The following is a 12,324-nucleotide window of genomic DNA, read 5'->3' on the forward strand; positions in this document are numbered from 1 at the left end:
CCTCCTCCTCCTCTCTCTACATCTCTGCATTCTCCTCTTTTAGTCGTGTGGGAAGCTCAGTGAATGCGGCTGCAGAAGGAGCCAGCATACTTATGCGCCTGACACGGATACTGTTCTGTCTTACAGGAGGGGGAAACACAAGCTTTCTTTCCTCTCTCTTTTAACTCCCTCCGTTTTTCCCCTCCTCCCCGAACTGGATCTTTTTGGCTTTATAAATGCCAACATTTCCCCTCCAAGTTCTGGTTGATTTTTCTTTTTTTATCAGGAGCGATGGACGCGAGAGAAGGCGCGGAGTTTCCAGCTGCACCGCAGCGGACTAAAGGCTGAATAACTGCATTATTCATTTTTACGCACCGGTTTCTGTTGTCCTGACTTGTCTCTCTTGTTTCTCTCTGTGCTTTCCGCTTTTTTTCATCAGGGAGAGGAGCTTCGATATCCCCATAGCCCGTCTTTTTTTACATCCGTCCTTTTTGATTACCTCCCGTTGGATGGAGACTGAAATGAGCATCTTTTCTGCCGCTGCCTGCAAATAAACTGATCACTAAAGAGAAAATAACTGTTTCGCACGGGGTCAGAGCAAATGACTGGATTTATGCTGCCAATGGAGAATAATATACTGATACACATAACCTGATGGGAGCGTTTTGGCAGCTTTTGCCCGCTGAAGCATTGCCCCGGTGCGCAACTTCAGCACTCCGGATCGTTCCAAACAAACCAGTATTTATTCATTGGATCGTTGGGGTTTGCTGAGCCGAGCTGAAGCCAGACGCACAGTGTTGACAACCTTTCTCCCCCGTTATTCCTCTCTACACCCTCTCCTTTTCCAGTTTTCCCTTAAAATTTTTTTTTTAAAAACTCCAAGTATGACGGACTTATTTCACCGTATCACCGACCGCCTTGCGCCCTTTTTCACGCCTTGGAGTCGCCGGACGCACCGTCAAGATATCTAAAGCTGCCTGCCTCTCTCTCTCTCTCTCTCTCTCTCTCTCCCTCTCTCTCTTTCTTTCTCTCTCTCTCTCTCTTTCCCTATCTCTCTCCCTCACTCGCCCTCTCTCTTTTTCTCTATCTCCCAGTCTCTCTTTATCTCTCCTGCAACCAAATGAATGCTCTTCCATGGAGGTAGTACAACCACCTTGGGGACCGAACGACCAGAGGGGTAATTTTTCCAAGCAAGAGGAGCCCGTCAGCAAGAGACGCATCGGGTGAAATCGGAGCCTCCCCCCCTTTCTCTCCATCTCCACCGCCCCCCCCCACCCCCCCACCCCTTCCCTCCCCCTCCCTTCCTCCCTCACCTCCCTCCCCCCCACCCCAGTGTGCTTGGCTCAGGTTGATATACAGTAGCCTACATGGGGATATAGGGGCTGGAGAAACCTTGTTGCGCCCCTATAACTGTCTGCGTTCTACTTCAGCTGGGAGGACTGTTTGCGTACGTCTCCATCCATGTCTCACCAATGCTACCCTGTGTCTCCAGAGGGAGCCGCATTCTTTACCACCTCAGCTTTGGGTAAGTCTAATTTATTTAGAATTCACCCATTTTTTTCCTTTATAATGAGCTATTTTTTTATTTAAAGATTTGAAGAACATTTTTCTTGCGTTTTTGTACCTGATGTCAAATGTGTTGAAAAATGGTTTGATAAATGTTTGCCGCTCAAACACTCTCAATATGTCAGCAACGGGCACAATCCCAATTCTCCCTCTTCCCCTTGCTCTCACTGTTGCTTCTTAAATAACCTGAATGTGCTGCTTAGTGGTGGTGCCGCTGCCACTGCTGGCTTCAAATGAGACCCCCATGAAAAAGAGAACTGCAGCCGTTTGACTTTGATTATGTTGAATATGCTGAGAGGGGAAGAATATAGTGGTGCCGCTGTTTTAGATATTTCCAAGATGATGCTTCATGCCTTGGGAAATCAGAATGTGATGCATAGATGTGCAGCAGCTCATGGGTTTGAGTAATTTCCAGAACATATGTTACTTTTCCTGCAGTACGGATTTTTCAGTATCCAGCATTAGTGTTGTCCAATGATTAGGGTGAATCATTGTGTCAAAGCCATTGCCACTCATTGCAATGATTCTAATAAAAAAAAAGTGCAATAATTAGAGATGTGCAGCATTAGCATGGCAATTTGCATATGGTTATATGTACAGGAAAATGATAATTCTAGCCCAAATGTTGATGTATTTTATTTTTTAAAAAAGCACTAAAAGGGATTTGATTTTGAAATTGCAGTATAATCAATATAAAATATGCATTTTGATGGTTTGCTTTCTGTGTGTGTGTGTGTGTCCATGTGTCTCTGGGCTTGTTTGTACATGTGTATGTATGTCTGTGTGTGTGTGTGTGTGTGTGTGTGTGTGTGTGTGTGTGTGAATGTTTGTGCATGCACCTGTCTTTTTTTTTCTCCAAAGGTTACTAAATGGTTTTCTGGGGGAGGATTTCTAACCGGCGAGATGCTGCTCGTACTCCTGCTGACAGCCTTTTCTTCTTCCATCTCCGGCACCCTCTCCTCCTCCCTCTCCTCCCCCTCCATGTCGGACGGACCCCCGATGGCAGACCCTTCCGCCTCGGACTTGATGGCCGAGACCTGCAGCGCTTGCTCCTGCATGTCGGTGGAAAACGTGCTGTATGTCAACTGCGAAAAGATCACCGTCTATCGACCCACGCAACTCATCCCGCCGGCCTCGTCCTTATACCATCTTAACTTCCAGAACAACTTCTTAATCATACTCTACCCAAACTCGTTCCTCAACTTCACCCACGCTGTGTCACTGCAGCTGGGGAACAATAAACTGCAGAACATTGAAGGTGGAGCGTTCATGGGGATGAGCGCGTTGAAACAGCTGCACCTGAACAATAATGAGTTAAAGGTGCTGCGAGCAGACACTTTCCAAGGGATAGAAAACTTGGAGTATCTTCAGGCTGACTACAACTTGATAAAATACATTGAAAAGGGAGCATTTAACAAACTGCACAAGCTAAAAGTGCTGATCCTGAATGATAATCTCATACAGGCACTTCCTGACAACATATTTCGCTTTGCCTCAATGACACACCTGGATATAAGGGGGAACAGGATCCAGAAGCTTCCTTATTTAGGGGTTCTGGAGCACATTGGGCGCATTGTAGAGCTGCAGCTGGACGACAACCCCTGGAATTGTACCTGTGACTTGGCACCTCTCAAGGCATGGCTTGAAAACATGCCATATAATATTTTTATCGGTGAGGCCATATGTGAAACACCAAGTGACTTGTACGGGAGGCTCTTGAAAGAAACCAACAAACAGGAGCTTTGTCCCATGGGAACAGGAAGTGACTTTGATGTTAGGATGCCACCCCCAATGCCTGATAATGGGCAGTCGCCCTCCAAAATGTCCCCAACCACCGTGGCTCCCATAGCCACAAAATCGCCAAAAACCACTGACTCATCTAAGATTTATGGTAATGGCAATGTGGTTGGTTTACCTCCATTTGGAAGAAATAGCCAGATTGTTTCCTTTCAGACGCGGACCCCTCCATTGTTGTGTCCCCAGCCCTGCAGCTGTAAAGCTCACCCCTCTGACTTTGGCATTAGCGTCAGCTGTCAGGAGAGGAATATTAAAAATCTAGCTGATCTCATTCCCAAACCCCCAAATGCCAAGAAACTTCACCTGAGTGGGAATTACATACGTGACATAAGCCTGACTGATTTCCAAGGTTTTGAGGGCTTAGATTTGCTACATCTGGGCAGCAATCAAATTGTCACAGTCCAGAAAGGTGTGTTTGCTAACCTCACTAACCTGAGGAGACTGTATCTGAATGGAAACCAGCTTGAACAGTTACACCCAGAGATGTTTTTGGGCCTCACAAACCTACAGTACCTGTATTTGGAATACAATGCCATAAAAGAAATCTTAGCAGGCACATTTGACTCTATGCCGAACCTACAACTCCTGTATCTCAACAACAATGTTCTGCGGAGTCTCCCCGCCTACGTGTTTGCGGGTGTCTCTTTAGCTAGACTGAATCTGAAAAACAACCACTTCATGACCCTGCCAGTGAGCGGTGTCTTGGACCAGCTGCGGTCATTGACCCAGATAGACCTGGAAGGGAACCCGTGGGAGTGTTCCTGCGATCTGGTCGCCCTCAAACTCTGGCTAGAGAAGTTAAGTGATGGAGTGGCTGCCAAAGAGGTGAAATGTGCCTCCCCTGTGCAGTTCTCCAACATTGAGCTGCGCCTCTTGAAAAATGAGATCTTGTGCCCTAAGCTTGTTGCAAGGCCGCCGTTTATTCTCACTAGCGCCACCCCTGTTTTGACCTCAGTGTCGCCTGCTGGAGTTGGCAAAGCCCCACCGGGAGGGCCTGTGCCTCTCTCGATTATGATCCTCAGCATCCTTGTAGTGCTAATCCTTACTGTGTTTGTGGCCTTCTGCCTTCTAGTCTTTGTCCTGAGGCGGAATAAGAAACCCGTGGGCAGGCAGGAGGGGCTGGGGAATCAGGAGTGTGGCTCTATGTCACTGCAGCTCCGCCGACATAGCCACAAATCAGGCAAAAAAGGCTCCATCCCGGGAGATGACTTGGGAGGCGAAGCGTTCATCCCCCAGACCATCGATCACATCGGAAAGAGCCACACCTGCGGGATCGGACGCTCCTCAGACATGGATGCTGGGTTCAAGTTTGCCGACTCACAGAGGCAGAAGATTATCCTCCGGAACAGCGCTGACAAGGATAAAGACTCGCTTTCCACCCTGGAGCGCAACAAGCGCCTCAGCACCATCGACGAACTCGAGGAGTTCCTTCCCCACCGAGAGCCCAGCATGTTCATTCAGAACTTCCTGGACGGCAAAAGAGATTTCAACAGTATAGGCATGGGCGGGTATGAAATCCGCTACCCGGAGAAAACACTGGATAAAAAGATGAAGAAGTCATCGCTGATAGGCGGGAACCACAGTAAGATCGTGGTGGAGCAGAGAAAAAGTGAGTATTACGAGCTGAAAGCCAAGCTCCAAGGAACGCCTGATTACCTGCAGGTGCTCGAGGAGCAGACTGCACTGAGTAAAATGTAAGGATTGTTGTGTTTGATTTAGTGCATTGATTACACACACACACAAGAAAGTCAGACACACATACAGGCAGACAGACAGCCAAACACATCTGCCTTTCTCTGGTTCTTTCTCCCCCTCTAGCCACACACATACAGACACACAAACACACACACACACACACACACACACACATCATTTAGCCACCCCAGATCTTTCGCTTTCTTTCTTCATTTCTCTCTCTGCAGCCACACATGCACAGACACACTCCCACACACACATACAGCAAAAAAAGTGCCTTCTGGTAATCCTTAATGACCAATGCAGAGATGGACAAAATGGCTCCACACTACAAAGCTATTACTAGAATCAGCGTGGATGTATTTCACAGTAAAAGACCTTTGGATTATCCATGCCACTACATGTATGAATCCCACATACATACCACAGGACACCCTAAAAAGCAACCAGACATTTATAGTATTTTTGCTGCTATTGAAATGGGTACTTATCTGCTTTTTTGTTGTTCTTGTTGTTCTTTTTCTCCTCCTTTTGTTTTTCCTACCAAATCAAAGGGTCTTGAAAACAGTGCTTGAGAATATACCTCGCGGTCTTCAACCCTCGTTTAAAAAAAGAGAAAAAAAAAAAAGGAAAAGGAGGGCACCTCGGTTGTTTTCTTTTGCTCCGGAAAGTATCCAAAATCACTTCTCCTGGGATGAGATTAACAGAAATGGTGACTCAATGGATGCTACTGCTTTTTTATGCTTTTTTTTTTTTTTCAATTTGTGAGGATACCTGTTTGTTGTTGGGGAAGCTCTCTGGAGTCGGCTGCAGACTCTCTGCCATCTTGTCTGGATTATACACCAGTAGCAGAACACCTGCTCTTTGCTGGGAGGCTAAACGGCTCATGTTTTCCATTCACGGGAAGTCAAGGCACTGCAAAACTCTTTTGGGAATGATTTCATGACTTGTTTTCTTTGTGTAAAGAGCCATGTTAAATATAGTGTCTTCTGAATGGAGTTGTGTTTTCTCTTCAAGTTGCTACTTAAAACTGTATGTTTTGGGTGAAATCTAACGGCACATACACTGTCAGAGGATGTTGTTTCTGAAAAATGAAAACCCAAGGATAAAAAATTACAAAGCTGCTTGCCATGTAAGCGTAACCTGGAATTTATTTTGTAAGTCTTACATTATTTGTATCTGTGGGACTGGTTTGTAAATTACAAGGAAAGAAACATCTACACATGCACACGCACATACTGTACGACGGAGCATCATCATCAAGAGACTACAACCCAGAAATGTCAAACAGACCGCTAATATAATTCAATCGGTGATCCACCCCCCCCTCTTGTCAGCTCTCAATTCGTAGTAAAAAAAAAAAAATTTAACAACATAGTTAATTTATTTTTCTATGCAGGATTATTTAAAGAGTTATTGGTATTATTTAAAAAGAATAATACACAAAGAGTGGAAACGACTTGATAGAATGATGCATCAGAGCTAATTCACGTCACCAGAAGTGACTGTTGAGTTGTTTAAAGGGTTTCTGTTTCTCTCAGTTTACTGAAGAACCCGGCCCGCTGGGTGAGGGTTGTGAAATGTGATCTGTGATGTTTCCTGTTTATTGTGTCGCACGACAAGCCGAGGCCTGATAGAGTCTGTGAAGTTTCAAGCAGTTTCCTTATTCTTATATCTCCCACAGTATCTTGTAAAAGGTTTCTTATTAACATTATGCAACCAAAATAAATGTGCATTAAACTTGATATGGTTCTGGATTGTTGGGATGGGAATGGAGACATTCGCTGGGTGAGGAAAGGCTACGAATTGAGGCTCTAAAATTGCTCTCGAGAATTTGGGCAGAATCATATCATAAAACACCATGTGCAATATTAGTAAAAATGCTCAGTCATGATGGCTTCAATTAATTTTTGTTTAATTTATTTAGTTTGAGGTTATATTGTCGAGACAGGTTCTATTTCGAAATTCTTTTTATCAACTTAACTCTATCCGGTCCTTATTTAAAAAGTATTGTTAAGTTAAAATTATCAGTGTTTATTGACATTACAAATGAATAGAATGTATCTTGGAAAGTATAATAAATACAATTTTCTATCGGTCATAAATCTCCTGTATATTGGTTAATTTTCTCTTGTATAATCATGTTGAAATCAAGGTATTAAAATCAGCACCTATTTGCACTGTGTCCCCCCTTTCTTTTAATTTACGTCCTTTTAGCCTTTCTAAGCTGCTTTACTATGAGACAGAAATATTCTTTCACTGAAACTACCGATGCTCCTTCATATCCTGCTTCCAGTTTTTTCACAAAACAAGTTGGACTGTCTGACAGCTCAGTGTTGGACAGAATACAGCTCAAGTGACAGAATGTTGTACTTGTTTTGTTCATGTACAAACACTGGCTGGCCTTCAAGCATAATATATGTTTGCGTAGTCTGTTTAGTTCGAGAAAACTGGCTGTGGAGATGAGGAAACTGCTGCTTGTTGCTCTTAAGGCCATGAAACCATGGCATGCTTTGCAACTGACTTAAGAACCACATCTTAAGGTTTGGTACATATTCTGACAAAACTGGTTTTATTCCAGTCTCAATACAAGCAAGACTACATGCCAAACTAGACATTTAGATTCTTTCTTTTGCTGTTTCTGTGGTTCAGATAAGTGAAAAATATCCTGAAATCACATTTCAAAGATGTTATATGACCAAATAACTTCATGTTCACCTGTTTTAATGCAGCCTCATTTGACATTTCCACTTTTTGTGTGTCTGTTCCTGTGAAATCCATGTTCACGTGTCCAGAATTTGCTCTTTTTTAAGTCTTAAAGCTTTTGTAGCACAGACTTTATTGTCTAGCAAGTATCATATATCCATCTGTTTTTAGGCACCTATCAAACATTCATGTCTGTTCCATTTTAGGGTTAAAAATTCAGATTTCTTGTTTCTGTGTTAATCCAACCTATGGGGCTTTTGGGAAACCAAGTAGCAGAAAGTATGACTCATCCAGACGCCAGAGAATTGTCCTCATTAATTATTAATACCCTTGGCAGTTATGAACTAAAAAAGGGATGTGGGGAGGGGGTATGAATCTGATATGCCCACCCCCTCCAAATTCTCTCTCCCTCCTCCACATCTTTTCCTCTCTCCTGTCATATTTTTGATCACACCACTCCATAATAGAGTAGAAACATCATTTCGATACTTAAAAAAGACTCAAATTGGCTGGAAAAGAGTCTTTTCAGTCCAATATTTTACTGCAGTGACTTGGCTCCTATGCAGGGTTCTGTTCCTGGAAGCTCCAGGGGTCCTTGAGGGGGATACCATGGCATCACTAGAAAACTGAGAAATACTTTATTTTCACTGTAATTTAACTCACCAGATATTAGTACAATGAAAAACAGTACAAGGAGCCTGATGATAGGTTTTTCTCTTCTCTCTGTTGTTATCATCCCACCTGCTGCAGAGACTGTTATGCAATTCTGTGCTGAATTCTAACTGTAAAAGTCATCTCTGCTGTGGCCTAGAGTATATTCTTATCTGATAGGGTTGCTTGATGAAATTCACAACTGTTTGGGGGAGACTGTATTGGAAATGTTTGGAAAGTACTGCTGGAATAGGAAGGTAGAAAGGTTTTAAGTATGGAAATGGCCACAAGGGGTGCTGTGAGCTAAGAACACAGCAAAGAGTGTGAAATGGTGTGACTGGACTGCAGGAGGAAAGACAGAAAGAAAAAAAAGTGTTTTTATCAAATCTTATCTATGAAAAAGAAAATAAATGAAAAGAGAGGTGCAATATTAAAGTAAACAATTATAGTAAACAATTATTTGCAGACTTATTCCCAAAATATACCAAAAAACCTATCCTAAATCAAAATCTAATGATTAATTTGGCAGATATGTTTTCTCAAAATCTACAACTGAATTTCTTTTTCTCTTTTTTGGCTTTTTCTCACTTTTACACTGCATGAAAATACATTTCAGTCAGTATTTACATCAGCTGGCTCTGTAGGGTATCTCTATCTCATAACCTTAATAATTCAGTATTTGTAGCACAATCTTAGGAGCAAAAAAGGCAATTGGTAAAACAAAAGTGTACAAAACAGATATGATAATAATTTCACTAGTTATTATTCACAGTTTTAGAAACAGGTTTTTGTATTTGTGTCACAAACTATGAACATTTAAACAAGTAAGTATGTACTTGGAGGTCTTGGATGTCACATTTTCCCATCTGCACTTAAATGCAGCATAGAAATTTAAGTAAAATTGAAAAGTTTGAAACTTTATGATCCTATTTTTTTCTTTATTGGACATTTATCCTAAGAGAACATAACAATTACTTTCAGAATGATAAAAGCAACATGTATCTTCTAAGAGAAGGTGAAAACCAATGAAAAATATACAGGATATTTATTGGAAATAAGTATTTTTGTGTTGGGTGCAAATGTTTTCTGTGAATACAGTATGCAGTCTCATTCCCTATTTATATTTTCATGTTCTCCCCACTTTGTTCTAGTGTTGATCATTTGTACTTGTGGGGAATTTCTTCTTCACTGTGGATATTCTGTCAACTTAATCCCTCTCCTTTCTTCTCCTGTTCCCCCTTTCCTAGAGGTTTTTATCATCAAAAAGAACAGGAATTATGCATTTATGAATAATAGCCATTGTAGAAATTTCCATTTCCATGCAGTATAAATGTATCATGTGGCTGCTGTACAGACAAACCAGGCTTCTGTTGTGTCTGCATTTGTGTTGATAGTGTTGCAGCCACTATCTATACATATTTCTGTACCAAAGTTAGACAGCGAATAACCAAGAGTTTAAACAATATACATTTTAAGTATAAAGAAGTGCTGTATCTCGAAAATAAAATTCAACATTTTTTTTTTTTAAATAATGAATAATAATAGTTGAATTATGTCATTTAATTTTGTTATTAGAATATAAGTAATAAACAGTCCTGCATGTCTGGATTAAACTGCATTTGCTACTGATGGTAGCCAATCACACATCATTCTATCACTTTAAAAGTTCTTATTTTATTTTTTTTCACTTCTTAAACCCCAATGATCCCATTCAATTTTTACCTAAAGCAGCCCCAGAGTTAGAAACACCTTTTTTTTTTTTTACATTGTATGACCACATCACACATATGTCTGTTCAAACACTTCACTGAATGTTTGTGATGCTAACACTGAGCAAAATACTTTAACCTAGGATGCCATTTAAAAAAAAAAATATTTGCAATATTGCACCAAATGGAAATATCTTAAATGTCTTCATCATTTCAGATTTCATCAAAGTGCAGCCTGACATGACTGCCATGGTATTTTACAAACATTGTGATCTTTAGCTGAATGTGAGAACCACATCAGTGTATGTAGCTCCTGAACTGCAAATCCTGTAAAAGCCCAGAAAACAATTTTCTTAATCATCCTCTATGAGCAGCTGCTGCTTGAACAAGAAATGTCCTACCTAAGAATTAACGTTTTAAATTATTTCATATTAGAGATTTACCATGCCCACTGACCACACTGTGCCAATTGGAGCACACCCATTAATACCTACCGAATGTATGGTTTGTATGTTTAGATATTTTTACTGTATTTTTTTCCTATATTTCCAGGCATTGGTTTCAATTTACCAGCTAGTTTTTACATAAAAGTCTGTGTGACTCTGTTATAATTATGTAATTTTGACCCAAAAAATTGAATATACCTTGATATTCAGTGTGATGTATAGCACCTACTAGGTTATATCAAAATAAAATATTTTAATGCTTGGAAGGCTAGACAAAACACATAAAATACCTACACATTCATAGTAGCATGATTTGCAAAATAGTAAGTTGTGATGTAAAGTAAAGGTAAGTCAATAACAAAGCCATTGGTATGGCCCTTTAAAACAAAGATTTTGGATGTTGATCAATCCTTTCTTGCACAACATGCATTTGTAAGTATGGATCCAATGGTGTCCAATGTCCATCAGGGTTGAATAGGTTTAGATTCCATTTGACTTATTTTGTCACTGTCATACAATATTTCTTTTACAATTTGTTGTGGTGTGTATCAGCACTGGTTTCTCTGTTGGCTTTAATGCTACATCTCTTCATATTGACGCATGTTGCATGACTCCTAAGTTTCTCTTTACTCATGATTGGATTTATGTAGTATTTGGTTTAATTATATTGTTATTTTCTCTTTGACACCATATTCAGCTGTAGGGAACATTTGTAGCAGCGGTGGTACAAGTCTATTGAATGCCAAAAATGTGCTCAGGAATGGTACTGGAACGTTTTGGCATCCGCTGCGGTCAGGCGGCCATTTGAGGAGGGATGAAAGGGGATGGCATCTCCCTTGGTTACCACAAATTACTCAATGCATCCCCAATGAGAGGAAAACAATGCCTCTCCTCCCCACCAGCTGCCTCATTAAATGTGGACAAATCCACCAGTGCTGCTCTGTTGTCGCTACTTGGCTGCCATTTTCACACCATTTAGTGACATTCATAAAAGCCGATCACAGGAAATCTCCTTTCAGCTGTCTGATGAGGCCATTGCAGCCTCAGGGAGTCAACTTTTCAAGAGTTCAAACAAAAGTTTGAACAATTTCATGCGTGCCTTCCTGTTGTTATCCCAAAGGATGTGCGTGAGTTTCATTAGCCCCTGAGGTCATGAAGCTCACGGAGACTTACATAAACTTTCCACGCAGGCATGACAGAGAACATCTTTTCACAAGACGGCAGCAAAGTTTGATGTGTTAAGTTTTCAGTTTTTCCTATTATTTCTGGCTTTAATGTAATGCAGGCTCATATTAAAGGACAGCACTCCAGTTAAATTTCACAGCCCCTCTAGGGCCTATTTGGCCTCCATGTCCACACCATTAAATTAATTTCTTTCTCATTCAAACTCTGTCCTTTGAATACAACTTTTTGCACCAGCTTGGTCAGAAAAGGATAATGAGTTCCCGACCAAAATTAGATATCTACCTTCTAAAAAAGTGACACCTACCCTCAAAAGAAATAATTGAGTGAACTAAAGTAAAGCTTGTTATTCAATGATATTATTACCTGTCTCTGAAGCTATTACTTAGAGAACTATTATACATCTTGTCTGTATTATTTCCTACAGCATTATTTCATGTGGTATAAATATACTGATTTATTGCCCTAATAGCAAGGCTTTATGTGTGTATACAGCCCTGAATGAAAGACAAACATACTGAAAATAATATTCTCTCTAAACCATGAAGTCACAGTCAAAGTACTGTTGTTTAATAAAGTCTTTCTAATAAAGG

General features: G+C 41.0%; 1 protein-coding gene across 2 annotated transcripts; it reads left to right on the forward strand.

The window, feature by feature from the left end:
• Positions 1 to 1,327: 1,327 nt before the first annotated feature.
• slitrk4 (SLIT and NTRK-like family, member 4) lies at positions 1,328 to 7,586 on the forward strand. 2 transcript variants are annotated; one of them, XM_042419468.1, is made up of 3 exons: positions 1,328 to 1,504; positions 2,407 to 4,951; positions 5,592 to 7,586. In XM_042419468.1, the coding sequence occupies exons 2-3, from the start codon at positions 2,449 to 2,451 to the stop codon at positions 5,597 to 5,599; spliced, it is 2,511 nt and encodes an 836-aa protein (XP_042275402.1). In that variant the 5' UTR covers positions 1,328 to 1,504; positions 2,407 to 2,448; the 3' UTR covers positions 5,600 to 7,586. The 2 variants fall into 2 exon arrangements, with proteins under 2 accessions (XP_042275402.1, XP_042275401.1); XM_042419467.1 differs by having other exon boundaries at positions 2,407 to 7,586.
• Positions 7,587 to 12,324: the final 4,738 nt, after the last annotated feature.

Source organism: Thunnus maccoyii, chromosome 8, assembly GCF_910596095.1.
Source record: "Thunnus maccoyii chromosome 8, fThuMac1.1, whole genome shotgun sequence".
NCBI lineage: Eukaryota > Metazoa > Chordata > Actinopteri > Scombriformes > Scombridae > Thunnus > Thunnus maccoyii.